Source organism: Melopsittacus undulatus, chromosome 1 (genome assembly GCF_012275295.1).
Source record: "Melopsittacus undulatus isolate bMelUnd1 chromosome 1, bMelUnd1.mat.Z, whole genome shotgun sequence".
In the NCBI taxonomy this organism is placed as follows: Eukaryota; Metazoa; Chordata; class Aves; order Psittaciformes; family Psittaculidae; genus Melopsittacus; species Melopsittacus undulatus.
Genome location: NC_047527.1, coordinates 137,534,204 through 137,555,957, shown reverse-complemented (window position 1 = coordinate 137,555,957; position 21,754 = coordinate 137,534,204). Strand labels below are relative to the sequence as shown.

General features: G+C 39.6%; 2 protein-coding genes across 6 annotated transcripts; one reads left to right on the top strand and one right to left on the bottom strand.

The window, feature by feature from the left end:
- Positions 1-329: 329 nt before the first annotated feature.
- Positions 330-2,502, bottom strand: DPH3 (diphthamide biosynthesis 3). The gene is made up of 3 exons (XM_005144445.3): positions 2,338-2,502; positions 2,128-2,202; positions 330-1,598 (listed from the first exon to the last, which is right to left on the bottom strand). Exons 1-3 carry the CDS (start codon positions 2,488-2,490, stop codon positions 1,533-1,535), a joined length of 294 nt encoding a protein of 97 aa, XP_005144502.3. The 5' UTR covers positions 2,491-2,502; the 3' UTR covers positions 330-1,532.
- OXNAD1 (oxidoreductase NAD binding domain containing 1) lies at positions 2,499-21,754 on the top strand. 5 transcript variants are annotated; one of them, XM_031044984.2, is made up of 8 exons: positions 2,499-2,536; positions 6,750-6,906; positions 7,177-7,240; positions 10,714-10,820; positions 14,314-14,455; positions 17,585-17,827; positions 20,631-20,739; positions 21,368-21,754. In XM_031044984.2, exons 2-8 carry the CDS (start codon positions 6,776-6,778, stop codon positions 21,520-21,522), a joined length of 951 nt encoding a protein of 316 aa, XP_030900844.2. In that variant the 5' UTR covers positions 2,499-2,536; positions 6,750-6,775; the 3' UTR covers positions 21,523-21,754. The 5 variants fall into 5 exon arrangements, with proteins under 5 accessions (XP_030900844.2, XP_012983306.2, XP_030900848.2 ...); XM_013127852.3 differs by having other exon boundaries at positions 2,520-2,567; XM_031044988.2 differs by having other exon boundaries at positions 2,529-2,540.

The window sequence follows — 21,754 nt, the reverse complement described above, 5'->3', positions numbered from 1 at the left end:
GAGATACTATACCTTGCAATCTATTTGGTGGAGCAGACATTCCCTGATGTCCCATTTGAAACTTACTCAGTTTTATGTAAAATACTTGCACAAAAGTCCTTAATATATTCATGCAACAGAAATTTGAATAGAGATTAAATAGGATTCATGTAAATTTGCTGTGAAGCATCTCTTAATAGACTGAAACACTATTAACTAAGCTGAAGAAATTATAGTATCACAGACTCATAGAATCTATGAATCATTACCACAGCAGCAACTCAACACCTCTGGAAATCACTGTGGCTGGTGCACAAACAGAATAAGCAATGGCCCATGATAACCACTGGTGTAGTCTTAAATATCTTTATTTAAATAGATAAAATAAATATTTGATAAAAGATAGCTAACCAAAGTACCACAGTTGTTTGGGGTTTTCAGAAGCACAGATATCAAAGTAACACGAGTGCCACCTGCTGGTTTAAGCATGAAAACACTTTGGGTTGTGCACTTCTACCTGAGGGGTGTAGTTTTATTTTTCTCTTTATTTTCTTTCCCCCGAACTCAAAAAAAAAAAATTTTTTTTTGACTGTTTATCTTCAACATTCACAGAAAGTTGGAAGAACAAAATAGTTAAACACAAGAAACTAGTAAGATTTGCTTAACCTTAGTGCCTGGAGCAAAAATAACTGTATGAATGCTGCACAAGTATTTTTCCCCAAATTTAACTTCACAGATGTCAAATCCTACTAAAACACACGAATGATCACAATTTTAAATAAATACTTAAGTGCAGTGGCTTGAAGTAGTCTCGGTGTTAATGTACTTTTGAGTATATACTTCCAACTCCTTTCTACCCTAAAAAATTCCTTTCTATCACTTAAGTGAAATGCATGCATCTCCTACCCAGGAATTCACAGAACCTCACAAAGGAAGGATGAGGAATTCAGTAAATGCACTACTACAAATGGCACAGAGAACTGAAGCCCAGTTTATATTCGCAGCAAGTCAAATCACAAAGTTGTTGAGAAAACATGGGTTAATTTCTGTCCACTCTGAGTTCAAGTATCAGCCCACATCCTGGGTGATGCCACACTACATCAAAGTGGTAATTCTGTATGGCATCATATCCTCTGGACTTCTAAATCTTGTTTCCCAGAACTTCAGCTCTCTGTGCCATTTCAGTGTCACATGCCCACAAAAAGCCCTCTTTCCTGCACAGGCTAAGAAGCCACTGCTAGACAAATGTCGTAATTTCACAGCCCCACACACTTCTATGTATTGGCTTGCTGACATAATTCAATCGTAATCCTCAAGTCTCCTGGAATACATATGGCACCTCATGTATTTTTTAAATGTAAAACCCCTTTGAACAAAAGCCATTCACGTGCTTGATGTCCCAACAAATTCTTATTCAAATTATGAAGACAGACAGTTATTGCACTTGTATCTCACAGCAGCGAGCACTTCCACGAGGAAAACCATGTCTCTTTCTGCAGTTGCCATCCCGATACTTTCTTATGCTAAATCGGTAACAGTTCATGATGTGTTCATCAGCACTTTATCAATTCCTTGTTTGGCAGAGGTTCCGCAATTACTTCACCACGCATGAACTGCTCCTAAAGACAGCAAGTAGAGTTTTAGCTGATTTTCATTATTTCTGAATTATTTCTGAATCCCCAGAAAATCCCAGACACTGATTTTGCTTTCCAGCTTGGGTATAACTGCCATGAATCCATCTCCCAAAACATGAAAGCCACAATATGCCCACTAGGTATGAAAAGCAATCTGACTGGTCCACAAGTACAAGGCTACATGACAGGGTCATAAATACATCTGTACTAGGGTCACCCATAGATCTTAAAGAGTCGCAGAGATTGTTTTGCCTGTTTTCTACACCATGCTCACCCAAGCAAGCATGCTTTAATGCTCAAACACAGCAGGAGGAGGAAACCAGAAAAAGAGGTAAAAGAAGAAACCACAGTCACAAGCAAACGCCCCACTAGTTCACAGAACCCTACCCAGTATGTACCCAGCACTTCTAAACCCTGCTTTCTTCAGGGGACTACGAGCCGGAACCCAGCTTGGCAGGCCCGGCGCCACGGAAGCAGGCCGCACCGCGCCCGGCAACCCTCGTCCCGCACCCACCTGGTCGTAAATGACGCGCAGGATGAGGGAGCAGCTGGGGCAAGTGGCCACATCCTCTCCGTTCTCCAGGTCCTCCTGTAAAATCCCGGGACAGCAGTCACCGACCCGCCGCCTCCCCACAGACCCACAGCCACCGCGGCCGGCGGGAATGCGGCCTAACGCTGCTCCATTCCCTCCCCCGCCGCCTCGTCCCTACGCGGCCGCCGTTACCCGCGTGATGAGGAAGCGGTCCCCGCAGGGGCACGGGTAGCTGTAGGTCTCGGTCTCCTCATCGTACTCGAAGTCCTCAATCTCCACCTCATCGTGAAACACCGACATGGCGGCAGCACTGAAAGGCGCCGGAAGCGGCGAGGCTGCGCGCATGACGAGGAGGGGACGGGGCGAGAGACCGGTGTCACGTGATGCGGCGGTGGGTAGGGGCCGTGCGGCGCAGCCTTGGGGTCCGTTGGGGTCGGGTGAGGTGAGGGCGGTGTGGGTTGTGGGGCCCTTTTCGGTCTGTTCGGGCCCCACGGCCGGACACTGTGCGGCCTCTGGAAGCGGTGCAGCCATTTCCCGACCGGTGCAGCCGCCCTTTCCGACCGGTGCCCTCCCCTGCACGGCCTTGCCGGCTCCTCGGCCGGGAGGCGCGGAGCAGGGTTCTGTGGTGGCTGAGGCGGGGCGGCAGCACTCCGTGTCAGGGCAGCCGCGACCTTGTCAAGGGGAAGAGCTCTCGGTGGTGACCTGCAGGAGGGACAGTTTGGCCAGAGGGGTGTCCCTTACCGGTCTATGTGCGTGCTCCTCGTGAAAGATTGCCTATCCTGCTTGCTTAAGTATGCTTGTTTCCCCCTCAGTACTCACTTGGCTGTAGTTTATGTAGTGATTTTCTCTTGGTGTGGTACAGGTTAACTAGAAATAGCTTTCTCCCTTTAGATAATACTGACGTAGGACTGACCAAAAGAAGACATGCAGCTCTAGATCTCAAAACGATATTAACCCAGGGTCAGTGGGTCAGAGGATAAGGTGAATGAGTGAACTGGTTGATTTTTAAGTGAGAAGAGTCATATAAACGCAGCACCCGTTTCTGTCTGTGGAGGAAAGGAAGAAAGGGAGTATTAGAGTGGCTGTTTCTGTAAGGACTTGGGGAAGAAGAGAATAAAAATTAAAGGGAGAACATCCCTCTGGACAGGAGTTTGGGAGGCTGAAGCACTGTGCTTGAAGGGCAGGGAAGTGCTGAAGGGCTGGACGAGTGAAGGAGGTTACAGAGGTGATACGGGGGTGAGGCAGTTCACGTTCTGTAAAGGCATGACTCGTATTTGTGTATGGTAAAGGAGAACCAGGATTTATTACAAGAGGAAAAATTACAGCTGATTTTTATTGTGACTTTCAGGATTGGAGCATAATTGATGATAATGTAAATGGAGCAAGTATCTTGAACTACTGTTATAGAGTTATTTTAATTTATGATAGAGTCTCACTCTTAAAATAGTCTGTATCAATAGGATCTTTCAGCTTTGACTTCGGAGTTGTAGCTGCTACAGTAAAACAAGGCTGACATTTTGTTTTCAGTGTTATGTATTGATATTGAACTTTTGTTTGGGTTTTTTTTGCATTTTCATGTGGTGAAAACATACTTGCTTCCTCAAGTGGTAGCAGGGGAAATGAAAATGAGGCCGGCCTTAAGTGACTGTCAACTTTGGCAGCAGCATTAAACGGAATGGGTAAAATACACAAGAGCTTTTGTGCGGGATTTTAAAGTTAGGCCACTTAATTTACCAGCAGATGTCGCTGCACTTAGTAGTAACTGACTGGAAAGGGTTTTGAAGGATTTTAAAAGAAATAAATAAGTAAATCTCATTCTTTTGCCTCCAAAGCTTTAAAGCATCAGGCATTATGTGGTTCATTTTAATGTTGTGGTGATTTAATTAGAGTCGTGGCTCTTGGTGTAAACAACTTACATAAGAACGGACACTTTCAAATCTGGTTCATTTTTACTTTGAATTAATGTGGTAGAGTGAAAAGCTTGAAATCCCAACTCAAAAGTGAGAAGCCTAAAAAAGGATTATGTAGATGGATATAACCAAGATGTGCTACCTGGTCATAAGATGATCTCATGAATTTAAGTAACTCAGTGATGTTTGAGTGCTCTGGATTTACAGACTGAACATGCTGAGATAGAGGAATGCAGTTTCTTCACTAGATGTGTACTTTTCCTTGCTAAAATATTTTAAGATTGTTAATACTTTCATATCAATAGCTTCTGCTTATCTGTGTGTAGAAAATGCTAAAGTATTTTGTTTAAACAGAGCACTCTGTATGCTGTGGGGAAAAATAAAACAAGTAATTTTGCTCACTGGTGGTAGAATAATTTTAAATACTTCTGCTTTGAAAAGTTGTGAGCTGCTGTGGCATTAAATGCTAAAAAGCTATTAAAAATTATGGGCAGTTAAAAGCTGCAGGAAGTACTTATGCTTGAAAGTGGGCATTTTGAGCACTTACAGTAAATGTATTCCATTTCTGAGCAGCCTGATTTGTGAAAGCTCTGCCTCCCATTTGTACATGATTACAAACAGACAAATTACTGAGTGACCAGCCAATGCAGCTGTTAGTGAAAGCCCAGAGAGTATAGGCCTGATTAGTTAAACAAGCTGGATGGTTGCCATTTCAAAGGATTCAAGATGAAAAACAAAAACATTTTGAGAATAAATTACATACTTTAAAGCAATGTGGAAAAGGATGTGTAACTGGAAGTAAAAGATTAAGAGTGCTTTAAAGAAGCAGGAGGACTGCATCATAGAAGTAATAGAATTTGATAGGTGGTGATAATATGATAGAGAATCATGCTAATCCCCTTCAGGAAAAACAAAGGCAGATTTACAAGCAATGAGAAGTATCTCTTGGCTCACTACGAACCAATTCCTACACTTGGTAAATGAGGGGTGTTTCTAACTTAGTTTGGATATTATATGCGTCAGTTTCTTTGTCAGAGATGTATTTGAGTATGCAGTTTTGAAGCTTCACACCGTGTGTCCATTGCAGTGCATGTAAGTCTCTGCCACTTGCTTAACTGGTTAGAGGTCTAAGTATTTTGTAGGATATTTGGAAGAATGAGGGATTGACATGTTTCTAAATAAGCCTGTAAACAAAAAGTTTTATTTAATGTTTGTAAAAATTTCCAACCAGAACCCTTTCTTTACCAGCAGAAAGGGAATGCATATCCAATGTTTTCAAACATAAATCTTGTTTGAGTGTTTAAAATAACAGATATGTTGGCTGGAAGGGACTTTTGAGTGTCATAGAATAGTAGAATTACAGAATGTTTGAGTTGGAAGGGATCTTAAAGCTCATCCACTTCCAACCCCCTGCCACACACAAAGGCATCTTCCACTAGACCAGGTTGCTCCAAGACCCATCCAACCTGGCCTTGAACACTGCCAGGGATGGGGCAGCCACAACTTCTCTGTCTCAGTGTCTCAGATAGTCAGAGCTCTTGCTTGGAGCGGTACAGTTGATAGCACTGGATTAAGCCAATCTCATGTATAGACTTTTGTACTACTTCAGCTTCATGAAGTTTCTGTTTTCCAGTCCTGCAGCTTCTCAGTGCCCCTTTGAAGTGAAGCTCTACCATTCAGCATGTCAACCATCCCTCTAATTTAGTATCATCCACAAGTTTTCTGATGGTACATTCTGTCTCATTATCCAAATTATTGGTAAATTAATTGAACTCTATCAACTCTGAGGTACTCTTACTGTTACTAGCCAGCAACTGGAGCAACTTGAAGCCACCAAGTCTTCAATTCTGACTGCCTAGGCAGTTTTCAGCCATTCCAGCTGTCTGTCTGGCCTCAGTTACCTAATGTGTATGCCATGGAAGATGGTGTCAAAAGCCTTGTAGGTCAGTCAAGGTGTACTGTATCCATTGCTGTCCCCTTAGCTGTGTGACCACATTTCATCACAATAGGTGCTCAGATCTACCAAATATAATTTGGTGTTGGTAAATCTGTGTTGCATCTCTTTGATTACTTTCTATGCTTTCACACAGCTAAAGGGACAAGCTTTGAGCATGTCCCACACCAGTGGCTGAGATGGTGTTAACTGGACATAGGCAATGCCTCTTGCCTCTCTTAAAAATGACCCCACATTGGTCGTTTTCCAGTCCACTGCAGACTTTCTCTGATAACTGTTTTTCATAGGTAACAGACAATTGCCTCACAAGCATGTCAGCTGTGTGTCTTGGCAACCTTTGAGTGTAACCCATCTGGCTCTGCATTTGAATACATCCAGCTTCTCTAAGCAGTTGCTGGCCTCACTCCTGCTTATTCCTCTCCTCCCCAAACACTGCTGGTCTAGGTGCAGGCTTTGTCCATGAAGACTGAGGCAGAAAAGGTGCTGAGTATTTCATTCTTTTCTACATCATCTGTGACAAGGTTGTCTTCCCCTTCAATTGATGGATGCACATTTTCACATCAGTTTTTTATGATACTTTTGTACTTTTCAGATTCCTTTTTGTTACCCTCTCTGTCTATCGCTAGTTTTAGCTCCAGGTGAGCTTTGGCCTTTCTGATTTAAAGAATGTAAAAGGGTGAAAACAAGCCATGTGAAACAGTGAGTATTTCAGTTAACATATATTTGTGTGTATTTTTCAGGAGCAGGTGATTCTGGCCCAGTCATCATGGCTTGTGCTACTATTCATGTGGGTTTGACTGTTCCTCAGTTACTGAGAGGTGCCAGCAGAATTCTTCCAACTCATTCTGCATTGGTGGTGTTGAGGCACTCTGCTTTTTGTTACTGCACAGTGAACAGGTGGGTTATCTACAGACAAAAACTTCTTTTTCTTTTTTCACCCAAAGAGAATGTCATGGTAACACTGTCAAAATGAAGCTGACAAATTATTACAGACCTACAAATACTTAACTCTCAATTATATATTTTTACTTAATTCTTACTTAGATTTATGTCATCTGTAGTCCAGATTACACTGGTAAATTGTTATGTTAATAGAAATTTGTATCAGTAAGGGACAGTAGCACAGCTGTCAGAATGACAATTATCTTTGTTGGCTTTTTGTTGCAGCACAATAAAATCAAAAAGGAAAATGGATCATCTAGAGAGGACAGCAAACAATTTTCGCCAGGAGGTTAGTGTTCTGTTCTTTACGATGTAAGTAATTGTTTTGCATGCGTAAAGAAACTGGGTAATTACATTTGGTTTCATATTGTTTTCTGCTGGAGTCTGTTTTACTTCTTTTTCTCCTCATTTTTTGTATTTGATACTGTTATAAAAAGAAGTGTATTTTGTAGTCAGTGGGTGGAATGTAATGAGTTATAAAAACTGTGGGTGATGTTTAATTTATGTTGGACAAGATATCTGATAGAATTTTGGTAAAGTTTTTGGATTCTGGTAAGTTACAAAAGCACATGGATACCCATGATCTCTACACAAACTTCCCAGATTTTTATGGATCTCTACAATTCTGGTTCAAATTTGAAACTAAAGACTGTGGAAAATATCCTTTTATAATATAGGAGGTAAGATTAAAAAAGTGTCGACATTTTGAAGGGAGAGATGATAGACACTTATAAAAAGGATCTTTAGTTTGTATGTAATTTAATTCACATACAAGAAAGGTAGATCATTATTCTCCACCAAAATCCAGAAGTGATTATTCTGGATCTTGGTTTTGTGCAGTAAGCAATCATTTTCATAACATTCAGAGGTGAACACAGTCTTGTATTTCATGCAGGTATTTCCTTCCTGTAATTAGCTGAAGTAGATGTTTAGAAATCTTTAATACTGGGAGAATATGACTTCAATTCTCAAAAATGTTTCAATAGCAAAACAATTCTGCATTTTTCTTAGACTTTTCAGGGTTACTAGGGCACTTTTTTCACTGAAAAAAATCCCATCTTTAATTCCCAGGAGCTGGGAAACAGTGCCAAATTTTTCTCCATTATTTAGTTAGCTTCTCTGTCTTGAATAGCTGGAGACATGACAGGCCAGTATTGCATGTGTCATGCAGCAGGGCAGTCTGTTCTCACACTACATAGATGTTAATGTGCATTCTTGTACATAATTTAGTCCTTCTCTCTGCTGGATTTTTCCCTAACTATAGTTGAGAGTAAGTCACAGTGAATTCCCTTCTCAAAAGGAAGCTGGGTGGAGGGGATATGTAGGTAACCCCCCCAAACCTGAACATTCAGAACTTGTTACAGGCTGCAGATGGATGAGACAAATGCAGCCTTGTGCTGCCTATTACCAGAGCTGTCAAGGTGTGAGCCAGCTTTAGGAGCTATGTGTCTCAGAGCTGTGCCTGAGCTACTCACACCTAATGTCAGCTCTTGAGTACAAACTAGCATTGCATGTGGACTTACACCTACTCAGGAGAATCCAGTTTATGCCAAATTACTTCAGTACATGGAGAAAATGAGTGTAGTCAGGTAGAGGTAGATGCACATTCTTTGCTTCTGACATGGAAAAAGTGATTACACTTGAGTTTTGCAGCCATGTTTATTTTGTGTATTTCTGACTGCTTGGGTTGCTTAGCATTTATGCTGAGCAGAAAAAGTAGGTGCCTGGAAAATGTATGGAAAATGGATCCTTATGAGGTGTTGGAAGCCCTGAGGTTGAACAGGGAATGGGAACTGTAAGGTTGTAGGAAGAGAAGGAAGCTGTATGGGACAGATGAAAGAGCAGGGATCAGTTCTTGCTACCACAAATTTTCCACATATGGGAGGATTGCGCTGTTTCCTTTTTTTTTTTTTAATGCTTGATTTATTTTTGTTACTTCATTTGTGACCACTTTAAAATCCATTTATGTTAAATACTCTGCTTGGTTTTGAATTCCGTGTAATCATCAGTTGGCTTCCCTCAGTCTGTATTGCCTTATTTGGCCATTTCGGTCCCATAGAGAGATGAAAAAAACATAGATCTGTGTTGCATTAGTGTACATGCTACACATCGTTCCCGTTGAGGAGTGGTGATGTGAAGGACCAGGGCAAGGAAAAAGTGCTTAATGCTTTCTTGAAATACAAAGTCTGGATTCCTATGTCCTCCTCCTTCTCTCTGCAGCCTTGGTTTGGGCCAGTTGGATACTCTTGTGATGATCCAAAGTAGTGGTTGAATGTCTTCGATCACCCTGGCTCAAATTTCATTTTTGTAATAACTTTATACTGATGAAGAATTAAATTTCCAGTGCTCTGTTAGATCTACCAGCCAAAGAACAAATTAGGGAGTGTGCTGAGGAGTACAAAAGGGAATGAAGAAGATCCAAACTTAATGTCCATTTCCTGCACTTATGGTTTCCTCCCTCAGAACAAGCATGTAAGTTATGGGTCTGACATTTCTCATTAGCTTAGAGTGATTGCAGTCCCCATTTAATACTGTCTGCTAAAGTGGAAAAAAAATGTATGCTACTTCATTTTAAATTGGCACGTGTCCTGCTGTTTAATGGGACAGTGGACGTGTTCAGATGTTGCCTTACGAATAAATTAATTTCCTGCCATGTGTTTTAGATTAGAGCATAGTTGCTTAAAGTTTTGGGGTTTGGTTTTTTTCATCTGTTTGATCTTATACAAATGAGAAGTGGTGGAGTTGTGGGGGTAGTATTAGTGTTTCCTGGTGTGGTAAATGACACCAGCATTTGTTAACAAAGCAAAATCTGTATATTACCCTCTGTAGAAAATACTTAAGGTATTGGTTTCTTTATAGAGGAAGAAGGTTAATAACTATAACTCAAAAATACCTGAAAATGAAGGTCATGGAGGGGATGAAAATCCATGTTGTACTGTTAGGCATCAAAGAGTTCTGAAGTGGGGTTCTCCCTGTGAACAGTCCTATTGCAAAATCTGTTTTTCATTTAGAAAAGCATTATATTTCTCTTAATTCTTATTTAAACTGTTTAAAAGTGGTGTCAGGTCTGGCTCTTGCATCCTCCCCTATCTGGCTGCCAAACAGAAATTGTTCTGTTAACTAGCAATGAATGCTTGTGTTACAGTTTTCTTGTCTTCATACACGTGGTCAAATGGGTATGTGTGTAAATGCAGTAACACAAGAGTTGTTGGTTTGTTGGTTGGTGTGTTTTGTTGGTGGGGTTTTTTTCCTTAATTTTCTATGTATTAATGCATAATCTTTCAGTAATGCATTTAATTACTTAAAACTAGGTACAGATCTGAAATTCTTCAGTAGCAGCTGATCTTGTACAAGTTTCCTTTGCCAGTCTTTATATCAGAGATCCTTTTACTTTGTTGCTGGAAGATACAGGAGTGGTTGCTTGTACAGATGTCAAAAGAATCTGAGAAGTGATAACTAGCAATTGCTTCTCTTTATTGCTACATTCTCTTCAACTGAAATAAGTTTGTGTACAGTCTTTGAATAACTCTCACAAAAATGACAGCCATGGTGGACTGTAAGTAGAAAACTGTTTCTCCATTCAGTGACTGTGTAAGTGAATCCATTTTTGTTTCTCTACCTCAGTGAAAAAAGACTGGTGCTTTAGCTACTGACGTGCCACAGATACCCATCATTTCACATGTTATCTCATACACAGATTTCTGGAGTGCTTTTGCTGCAAATGATCTCTATGTAACACAAGGTCTTATTTTCTTTTGTTAGGCAATTTCACAAGCAAAAGTGTGTGGAATCAGCAATGAATCGGAGACAGTCAAAAGGCTTCGTTTGGCTATCACAAATAAAGATTTTACTTTCAAAGCAGGACAGTGGTAAGATCTTGCAGTATTTGAAAGGAAAATTACTAGCAGAAGTGCACTGTAATAGAATGGTAAAAGGTCTCTGATACCTGAGCCTTGGAAAAAATCCTTAATTGATATAATACAATGTCTTCTTACTGGGTACTCTGTCAACCAGCTGATACTTGGCATAATTTTAAACCAGCCATTATTAAATATGCTAATAGTAATTTTAAAAAGAGCAAACCCTGCTAATTCTTTAAATGTTCAGTTTGATTGGCATTTTCCTCTGGTTTATGCATATTACATTGTTTCTTCAAGAGTGCTTTGAAGTGCACTGCATTTCATTCTGCAGGCTGTCTTTACTGTCTTTATTTACTAGTTAGTTATATGGTGGAGCTGAGACTGCTGATTCGCAAGTTAACTTAGTTTGGGTTTATAATTAAATCAAAATTGCCTGTTAACTTTTATTTTTTGCCCTAGAAGTTTCCACACAGAAAATTAAGCCTGTTAGGTCAAATTAATAGATAAATATAGATAGGCAAACCTGAAAATAAAAACCCCTGGAATTATTAAGCCTTTGGAATAATGAGCTGTTTGGTTAAGCAACCTTAATGGTTTTTTTTTCCTAGGGGAATAGTAGATTTTCATGTTTGTCTTCATTCCTTGTTAAAATACTCCCACTCTATCACTTTTTTTTTTCCTCTTAGAAATTAATTTAAAACTAGGAGTAGTTGCTTCTGGCATTGGGCATTTAAAGGTTTCTGAACTTTTTATTGGCTTAGGCCATCTGAAAGTGGTTTTGCTGGAATCAAAGTATAGCTGCTAGGGTATTAACAGCATATGTTACTCATGTAGTGTTAATATGCTGGCTTTTAAATTTAGAACCAGAACACAAGATGTTGATTGCAATAATTTGTTTGTGGAGTGATTTGCTGCAGTTTTTGCACATGTGCAGTGACTCATATTAAATTCTTGCTTGCCAGTACTTGGAAAGTGCATTTACCCTCCAAAAATGTTGTAGAAATGATCATGTTGAAAAGGGAAAGCTTTAATTATAATTACTCTTTTTCATTTTCTTCTTCCTTGAAAGTATTCTAATGCTATTGTAAGGTATACAGCAACTTTTCTATACTTGTAGCTATAAACTGTGGTTGCATTTTTTGATGAGCACTGCAAAGCGTGAGGCCACAATTTCCTGAGTAGAAAAGGCCAACTTGTTAGAATTTGCTATAGTAAGATGTTACAAAGATTGTCACTAAAATGTGTATGTTTCTTGAAATTGTTGTAATTACCAAGTTTTTCAGAAGCAAGAGTGAATTTGTTTTGTAAGCATGCTGCGAGACAGTGGTCTTGATCTGGCTTCAAGTAATGACAAAGAGACTTGTTGCTGTTGCCCATTTTGATTTACTAAAACATGTATTGAGGTATATGTGTGTTATAAATTTGAAGAAGTAGTGTTATGGTTTTAATGTTTCTGATCAAACAGTTGCTGATTATTGTTTGTTTCTCAGAGATTTGGCTTTTCCCTTAAAAGGAAGGAAATGAAAAAACACAAATCTATTTTACATCTTTCAGACCTCAATTTGTTTTGGGTTTATATAGTTTGGTTTTTTGTTTTCTCCCTCCCCACTCCCACTGCTCTTCTTGCTTCAGCTGTCACAGATAGCATTTCTTTAGGAGTCCTCTTTCCTATACACAGCTAAGATGAGGCAGGCCATCAGAAATAGAAGCCAGTCCATTATAATAGGGTATACCATGCCCCAAAATTTCATATAATTATGTAACTGGGAAAGAAATACTAATATAAAAAGAAACATACACCTACATTAGTACTTTAGAAAGGCAAAAAGTACATTTGAGTTGGGTTTTACAGCAGTGTTTTGTTTTGTATGTATGTTTCCTCAGCAGGCACAAATAATATTTCACTTATATTCAAGCAGAACATTTTGACTTAAATGTAAGCTGTTACTTTACAGCATAAATGTAATTTCCTTTTTCCTTTCCATTAATGTAAGTAGTAAGATTATTTTCCACCAGAGGGTAGTAAAGAGCTTTAGTAGCATCTTGAAGTGTTCCTTGATACAATAAATGCTGCAATTCAAGAGTCCTTTCTAATCTCTTAGATCCTTATTACCCAGAAAGCTGAGCCCATGGTCAGTGGGGCTGCAGAAGCGTTCTCAATTGTTTTTGTTACTGACCCTTCATTTATGGTCAGATACATTTATACACCATCAAGCATAAATTTAAAAGTGATATCACTGCAATATTGTGTATATCCCTGTACATGCTTCAAGAGAAAGAGAGGATCTCTTTCGTCGAAGGGTGAAGCTTTGTGGAGAGTAAGCAGACAAGATTCTTCCTTTAAAAGCAGTGAACTGTTCAAAAGGCTTTACTCCTCCCTAAGGAATTTGTGGTCACCATTAGGAATACAGCCTTGCTGTTTAAAGGAGATATTTGTGCTGTGGAAGGCAATCTTATTTCTTGCTGTATTCTCATTTAACTAATACTGAACCAGCCTAACTTGGGCTTGGATTGCATAACGATTCTGTAGTACGTGGCATTGCTTACTTACCAGTCTAGTTGGCTCCTAAGTGGAACAGCACAATTAGTTTTAAACATTAGTTTTCTTTTGAAATACAGGAAGTTTGTCGTGTACTGTAGAAAACCAAAGTCTTTAAAGACGTACGAAATACAGAGGCATTTAAATGTTAGATCATAAACCAGCTTCTAACTTTTCCTGATGCTATTTGAAATATGAAAGCCTTACTTTTATGAAGATAAATTATAGCTCATATGTGTTAGTGGCTTGCCCTCCCTACTGTCTGACTGCCGGTGATGCAAAAGCTTAGCCATGTCTTACCTTCTAATCTGTAGAAACCCATGTCTGGTTTACTTCAACTGTAAAAAACTTGGAGTAATTTATTCCAATTCCTCGCAAGAGATGGCTGCCACCAGAGGGCACCGCAGGTGAAGCGATGCTGCTGCTGCTAGGCACTGCGTTCTCACAGGAGGGATTCTGTACAGACTGAGGTGTTGCTTCAGGTTATTTCATATTTCTTGAAAAAGAAAGTGTTTAATCTAAGGTCATTTCCCTAAAATTAGTTACCCAGTCTTCTTATGCTGGAAAATTGAAGAGCCCATCAAAGGGACCAAAAGGAGTGGGATTTAAGCCACTCTGTCAGACCATATTGTGGTTTTGGTTTAATATGCAAATAATTTATTTAAACACTTAGCATTCCAGTCTGTTGTAAGATGTGGCATCTAATGCTAAAATCAGAATGTTTTAAAAACCTGTTAGTTTAGCAAAGGTGGTGGCATGTTTCTAGTTGAAAATAATTCTAAGGAAATGGTGTTAGTCAAGATTAAGTCCTTTGGAAAAGCTGTGTTATGGAAATGAAGATGGTTTTGTACAGGAAGGGTGACTGAAGCAAGGGCAGCCATGTGATTGTGGTTATTGTTTTCCATGTTTGAGGCTGTTGGCTTTTTATGTTTTTTTAGACTTTTGTTTCTGGTGTATTTTTAGGGTTGATTTCTTTATTCCTGGACTGTCTGTAGTTGGGGGATTCTCAATGTGTTCAAGCCCTGGCCTTTTGAAACGAGAAGGAATATTAGAGCTGGCAGTAAAGCACACTGATCATCCTCCTGCCCACTGGATTCACACTGAGGTAAATAAGATTAACTATGAGATCTGGCTTTTTTATCTTTCTTTATTTTCTGGGGGAGGGGGAATATGGAGGGACTGGTGTGTGTGATTTCAGATCACATTTTGCTATTAACTGCAAACCTCCCGTTAAATTATTCAACCATTTTTAATACAATGTAAATCTTACAATCTTTTGTTTAGTAAAGGACTGAAATTAGATGTTAAATTGGATGAAAAACCTCTGTTCTAATTTGTGTCCCTGAGAGCAGGCTGTGTTACACATTGCAGAGTTACAGCTGGTAACTTGCCATGGCTCCTGCCTATTTCAACAAATACAAACTGGGATCATTGTCAGATGAATACAAATAGAGAATATTAAGGGGGAGCAAAGGGAGATATTTAGATCAGTTTTTTTGAAATGATAAACCAGCAGAATACTTCAGATTTTCTATAGTATTCATTTAAACATGCAATATTGTTGTAATACTGGCGTAACCCAAGGCTTGACTTTTGCTGTATTAAAAGTAAAGTCTGACACTTTGGCCTCTTGCAGTCTCTCGTTTGTCCATTTACCCCATTTAGTTGTAATCAGAAGAGTCCTATTTCTGTTGCTGATCATATTTCATAAGTGATCTGTCCTATCAGCTCTTGTTCTTTTCACAACCACATGTGATCTGTCCTATTTACTGTTCCCAGCCTGGCATTTATATTTCTTAAGTGTGGCTGCAAAGTTTAAATTGGCAGATTCTCGTCAGCTTACAAATGCTGCAGTTTTGTTCAGTGGCCAACACTTATAATAAACATTGATGCAAATTTACTAGAATTGAGAACATGCAGAGTGGTGCTAATCTAGTAGTGAGCATGTGACCATCCACATGGCAAATTTTAACTGGTGTCATATCAAGTTATCTCCACTGGAACATAAACAGAATAATCTTTGTGTGATGTTGTGCAGGACTTGGAGTGCACATGCCAGCAGACCCTGTAATGCCTAAGAGGTTTGTCTGGGTTTTGATACTGCTCCTTAGAGAATATGAAAGCCTAACTTCATCATTCCCAGTCTCTGAAGACTCTTCTGGGATTTTTGATGCTGTAAATCACTTTGCTATTGCTGAGTTTTCTGGATGGATTCATAGGAAAATCTTTAGTTAGCTGGTAAGCTGAAGTCAAACCTGATAATCCTGTGGAGAAACCTCCAGGGTACATACGGACTCTCCTAGCTTAACAAAAGTGAATGCTTTTCCTTAGGAAAGAAGAAGAAAATAGCAACCTAGAGTTTAGAAGGCTGTATATGTGATGAGAAAAGTCTGGTACTTAATTGTTTAAAAGTTAGTTCTAAAAGAAGGTACCTCAGGGTAAAAGATATGGAAATAGTGCTCATTTACTCACTGTATCTGGGTTTTTAGGGGTATTTAATTTTTAATACTACTATATATAAAACCATAACTTTTAGCACAGTGTACTTTATCGCTGAAGGGATTCATAGTCTTTTCTTTAGAAAAATGTACATGTAATGTGTTGATTGCTTCAGTTCTCTGCATAAACTGTTTCAATGCTCTATGTACAGACTGGGCAAAAGGACACTTTCTCACCATATTACTCCAGAGTCTTATTGTTTGGGTTTTTTTCTTGAATATTGACTTACTGTTACCATTGCCATGGCCAAAGCACTGAAGTATGTAGGAGACTCCTGATTAAGACAGATTCTTCTTGTGTCCTATGTCCAGTCTTGATGAGTTCTGGCTGGTTAAGGAGGCAGATGAGACAATGAGATTGATTCTCCCTAAAAATGTCTGTTTCCATAAAGGGTACCATGTTCTATGTACTCCTGCCACAGGAATTTGGAACACTTCTGGGCTCATGCATCTCTGAACCAGAATCGAACATGGGAAAGCTTGGTAGTATACCTTGGAAAGGGGAAGATAAATTAGTTTCAGCTAATGAATGCTGATTGTCTTACACTCTCACTGAGAGCAAATACTTTATGCAATAATTAAGAAAGGCAGAAAACTTCTTTTTACTGGCCATGCTCACTTCAGGAACCTCTGTGTTGTGTGCAGTACCTGTGTCCAAAAGCCTCCTCCCTCTTCCTGGTAGAATTGTTATGTGTTTAGACCTCTGCTTACTGTACACTTGTCATTAATGAAAGTCCTTTTGTTCAATTACCGCTTCCCAGCATCAGCAGAGGTTTTTGGAGGCAGTGTTTTTGTTCTGTAAGTGATTCATTACAGGTTTTCAGTAGTTCTTGTAGCTTTCCTTGTTTTCTTATTGCTTCTCCTCCTTTCCCACCTTCTTTGGTTTCCTCTGCTCCTTATTTTGTTTTTTTAAACCCAGTATATAGCCTGAAATGAATTCTGTTTTCAGCTCCTATTTGTTCTGTCAGCTTGCAGTGAGGTGGGAGGACTCGCCTGACTTCTCTGTACTGTAGTTTCACCCTTCCTTCCGGGATGCAGTGCTGGTTTACCAAGAATATACTGACCCAAATGGGGATTTTTTGTTGCAGCTTTAGTTTTCCATGTAACAAAATCACACCCTTTGGCAAATTTCTCTAAGAAAGAATTTGTTATGTACAAGTGGAGAGGAGAAGAGGTGATTTTTCCCCTGATTTTAATTCTTCTGCAACTCTGAAGTTGGAAATACCGAAGGGGTTCTGCAGGAATATTCTCATGGATGCTTGCTTCACTTTGGGTGGTTTTTATTTTTTAGGAATGAGGATGGAAAAACCTTCTGCATCTGTGCCACTCATTCTGGCTTCCTTCTCTGACCTCATAGCAAGTCCTCTTTTGACATGAGGCTGGGTTTGGGTAGAGGTGTGATCTCACATGTTAACCTCGGGTTTTCACAACTGTGTCCTGCCATGGAAAAACTCTTGCATGAATCACTCCTGTCCCAGCTCTTATGGGGGGGAGAAGGGGGAGTCACCATCCTGCCTTATCAGAAGAGTGAAACTTTTGATAGGAGAACTAGATCCCTAGAGACACTGAAGCAGATTAAAACAAACATGGTTTTCAGTTATCTGAAGCATTTCAGCTTTCCCTAACTGGTCAATAAAAATCCCAGCCCAGAGAGTCTTGAGACTGTGGTGCAGGAGGAAGTGTATTTCAGCTTTTGCTTCAAGTTTTGAAAGTAAATGTCTTCTTTTCCATCCTAGTGTACTCTTGACTCAGAAGTTGCCCTGCGAGTGGGAGGTGATTTCTTCTTTGATCCTCAGCCTGGTGACTCCCCTGTAAAACTAGTGCTGATAGCAGGGGGTGTTGGAATTAACCCATTGTTTTCTATACTGCTGCATATAGCAGATCTGCATGGATACCAAGATGGTAAAGGAAATGGATACAAAATGGGAACAGTGAAGCTGTACTACAGTGCAAAAAATTCAAGTCAACTCTTATTTAAGGTAAATTAAAAGTTGGGGTGTTTTTAAATGTAGATCTCAGATACTCAGCTATTAGTGTGTGTATCATCCTGTTGCCACATTCCAGAGAGCCCCTCAGTGGAAGACACTGCACAAACACATTCAAAATTCACTTTCTGCTTCAAACCCCATGTGTGTTTTGTTACTTATGCCAGTGGACAAATGAAACGTGTTACTGGGCATACCTGGTCTCATTGACTGCACTAAGTCAGTTGCACTTTACTATCATGTCATAAAAGCATTATAGTGTATGAAAGATTGTATATAATATATATATACACACACTAATAGTATGCATAATGCTGTATGCTAAAACACTTTAATCACATAGTCTCAGTATAGATTGTATTGAACTTAAAGACTAGCAAGAGCAACTATAGCCAAAGGAGATAGTTCCCAATATAATAGGGGAGCTTTATTGATAATGCATTAGTTTAGTTATTGGGTACTAGTATATGAATGAAGGATTTATACTTAATTGTAAAATTGCTCATACAGTGTGTCAGTAACATTTACTTAGCAGTGAAAGATCAGTTGTCACACTCAGCCATTAAGGGTCACCAGTAACATTGTAGGGTCAAATTAGCACAGCTTCTGTAAATCATCCCTAATGACTGAAGTTTCTTTTGAAGTATTTAAATATTTTGATTGTAAGGAAGAGGTGAAAATTTACCATGCTTCCAGAAATCGTGTGTAGGATCCATCATTACTTTTTCTTCTGTATTGGCTGTATTTCTAGATTTCTGGATACAAAGGTGATTGAATGCTTTCTTCAGAAAATCACGTTTGTTGTTAGAAGCAGAACGATAAACTGGAATCTATCTACTCTTCTGTTTGGCCAGCTAGTGATCTCCCAGCCTGTTCTAAGCATACACTGAATTTGTTTCAGTACAGGAGCTACCATTTCCTGAGTGTCATTTCAGCAGTGTTATGACAGCAGAGCTTTTGTGTTAATGCTTCTGGGACAGAAGAGAGCACAATGATGTCACAGTGCTTAAAATACATCCTTCCCCTCAAGTCCAGAACATGTATATGGAATATCTCCTGTGCAGGGGATTGAGGATCCCTCGAGTTTTATGCTGTTGTGAGATACATCTGCACAACCCTCCAGGAGGAACTGCTTGGTTGTCACTAACGGTTTGAAGGACCAGTTCCATGCAGAAGCAGCTGTGTGTAGGCTGACAGGGACAGAGGGCAATGCTGATGTAGTTGGTTTAATTCCCATGTTGGCTGTGCTGTCATTTCACAGGCAGAGGCACTGTGTGTGCTTCTGGAAATCCCATTATTTACAATGGCAGAAGCTTACAGTGTTAGAATGACAAGAGATGGCATCCTAACTTTGCTACTGTGAGATGGCAGTTAGCTGGGCTTTCCTGATTTCACATGGACTGAATGTGACCTGTGTTTCCTTATTGTGGCTGGGATACTGGGGCTAGGCCTTTTTCCTCAGGGAATTCTCTTAGTGGTCAGCTCCATTTTGTACACTAAATCACCAGGCTGCAAAGAGCTGATGAGCTGTTGAAATTCTCCTTCATTCAGTTAGAGAGCCTGTCTCTTGCCTTAGGATACTAGAAAATGGTACTTTGGTGATTGGTATCATGTATATTTGCCACTTTGTGTCCATGTCACTGAATTAGAGTGTGATGGGTTACTAAGAGGTGTTGTGAGTGACTGCAGGATTATTTAAGCACGTTAAGTCCTACCTTAGGCATGCTTTGTGGCCTAGTGCTAGGACTTTAAATCAAGAGCATGTGCTTAGTTCCAAAGGTGATATCAAATTCCACATTTTTCCATGTGAAGGAGACTGAAGTTTAGAGTCACCTCCAGAACAGTGAAAGCAGGTGCTGGTGGAACAGTGAAGGGCACTGTCTGTCTGTGCTGCTTGTCACGCTGTGGCTTCTTAGGGAATCAGAAACTAGATTTGTCTGTAAAATAGAATCTGTCTGGGGGGTTGTGTTAAGCAACCTATAGCAGACTGTCCACTGTAGTAACTAGTGAGTAAGCAAACACATAACAAAATTGTCTACTCTGTGAACAGGTAAATTAGCTATTATTTTTTATTTCAGGATATTTTAAGAAAGAATTTCCAGTGTCCATTCCTGCAGTGAAAATCCCAACTAGCGCAGAGTCTGGGCAGTAACTGCATCTTGGGTTTAGAACTTAAGTGCAGCATCTGACTGACAGATTTATTTTTTTACTGTGATTTGAACTGCAGCCGCTGGGGTTTTGGTGGGAACTATCACAGTTGTGACTTAAGGAACTGAAAATTACAGTTTCTGTTCTGGTAAAAATAGCATTAGCATTACACTGTTGTTGGTTTTCATTGGAGAATATGAGAGAAAGAGTAAAGGGTCCAGTAATCTTACCAGATAAAGCAGGCGAGACTCAAAAAGCTCCTAGCAAGCGGCAAATGCACACTGCAGAGTTTTGGTTTTTAAATGGAAAACCCATGGATGTGGAAGGATGGAAATAATGAGAATTTGTATGTGGAGAAAGTCAGGAAAAGACATAAATGGTTCTTGGGTCCAAATCTTACAAATTGTAACCTAGTGTAAAATAGGAGAGAAGCACTGAGAACACAGTTGGTGGTGTATTCACATTCCAGTTACGGAAGTTTTGTGTACGTGTGTAGGTCAGTGCTGTGAAGTCAGGTCCATTGAGGTCTCGGTGCTGAAATGCAATAGTCTTGGTGCTGGGTAATAATCACCAGTGTTGTGGGACCGTGGGCAGACATCTGCTCTGATTTACTGGCCTGTGGTGTAAGCAAGTGTGTTTAACATTACAGAAAAACATTCTTGGTTTGATGAATGCATTTCCTGGAAAGATCATGTGTCATTTCCACGTCACCCAGCAGAGCTCACCCATCTGCGAAGAGCTTCGGCCACATGTTACAGGTAAAGATCATGGCAAGGTACAGCCATGATATCTACAATCTAAGTTTGATTACATACTAGAGGATGAAGTTAAATGCATAATTTAGCTATATGCATAATAGTATTTTACATGTAAAGATTCAAAATGAGATGCGAGTTAAACCTAAATAATTTCACTGTATGTCTTGTGCTTTGGAGAAGTAGTTTACCTTTCCAGGTTTTGTTTTCATTTCTAAAAGCCCTCCTCTATTAATTCCAAACTTTATACAAGAATTTCCAAAGTGTTTACTTTGCTGAAGGTGGGATTGATGAAGGAGAAGCAAACTGCTTCTAAGAGACACTTCACGTTTCCCTTTCTGTTGCATTTGTGTTAGAGATACCTATTTTTTCTTCATCTGAAAGTGGGATTTTTAGTCATACGTAAACCATGTTCCTCTTCAGTGACTAATGCCCTGTGCCTTCGAACCGGAAGTACTGAAATCCCCTGAAGAGCAAATGGGTTTAGAAGCCTCCAATCTCGGTAGCGATTATCCTTCAACAGGCCAGGCATTTTTAAGAGATGAGAGCTTAAAATACCTCAAACCAGTCATTTTTGAAATTACTTCTTGATTAATATGTGTGTTCTCGTTTCCTACTTTTTTTTTGTCAGAGGGAAGAATATCTCAAAAGGATCTAGAAAAACATGTGTCCGAGGATACTCTATGGTACATCTGCGGTCCACCTCCGATGATAGAATCCATATCCAAACTGCTGTCTGACATTGGTGTCCCTAGAAACTGTATTTTCTTTGAGAAATGGTGGTAGCGACACCTGCTGAACAGAGAAGATGATACTGTTGGTTTTTTTTCTAGTGTATTTTGATAAGCTAAAATATACAGAAATGGACTATGAATAATTTGGAAGATTCTGTTTCACACAGGAAGATGTCCTCAATCACGAGAATGTTCCTTTAATGTAACCATAATACAACTGTAATGCTGCTGCTGCTTTTGTGGAAAAAAATGATTTTATATTAAAGACATCAACTCTTCTGTTT

Excerpts from the sequence above, each read along its gene's own strand:
- DPH3 (XM_005144445.3), bottom strand. The coding sequence starts at position 2,490 with ATGCGCGCAGCCTCGCCGCTTCCGGCGCCTTTCAGTGCTGCCGCCATG. Across the intron at positions 2,203-2,337 it reads ACCGCTTCCTCATCACGCGG|GAGGACCTGGAGAACGGAGA; the intron begins GTAACGGCGGCC and ends GGGATTTTACAG. Across the intron at positions 1,599-2,127 it reads TGCGCGTCATTTACGACCAG|GAGCAGTTCATGCGTGGTGA; the intron begins GTGGGTGCGGGA and ends TGCTGTCTTTAG.
- OXNAD1 (XM_031044984.2), top strand. The coding sequence starts at position 6,776 with ATGGCTTGTGCTACTATTCATGTGGGTTTGACTGTTCCTCAGTTACTG. Across the intron at positions 7,241-10,713 it reads CAAACAATTTTCGCCAGGAG|GCAATTTCACAAGCAAAAGT; the intron begins GTTAGTGTTCTG and ends TTCTTTTGTTAG. Across the intron at positions 14,456-17,584 it reads CCCACTGGATTCACACTGAG|TGTACTCTTGACTCAGAAGT; the intron begins GTAAATAAGATT and ends TTTCCATCCTAG.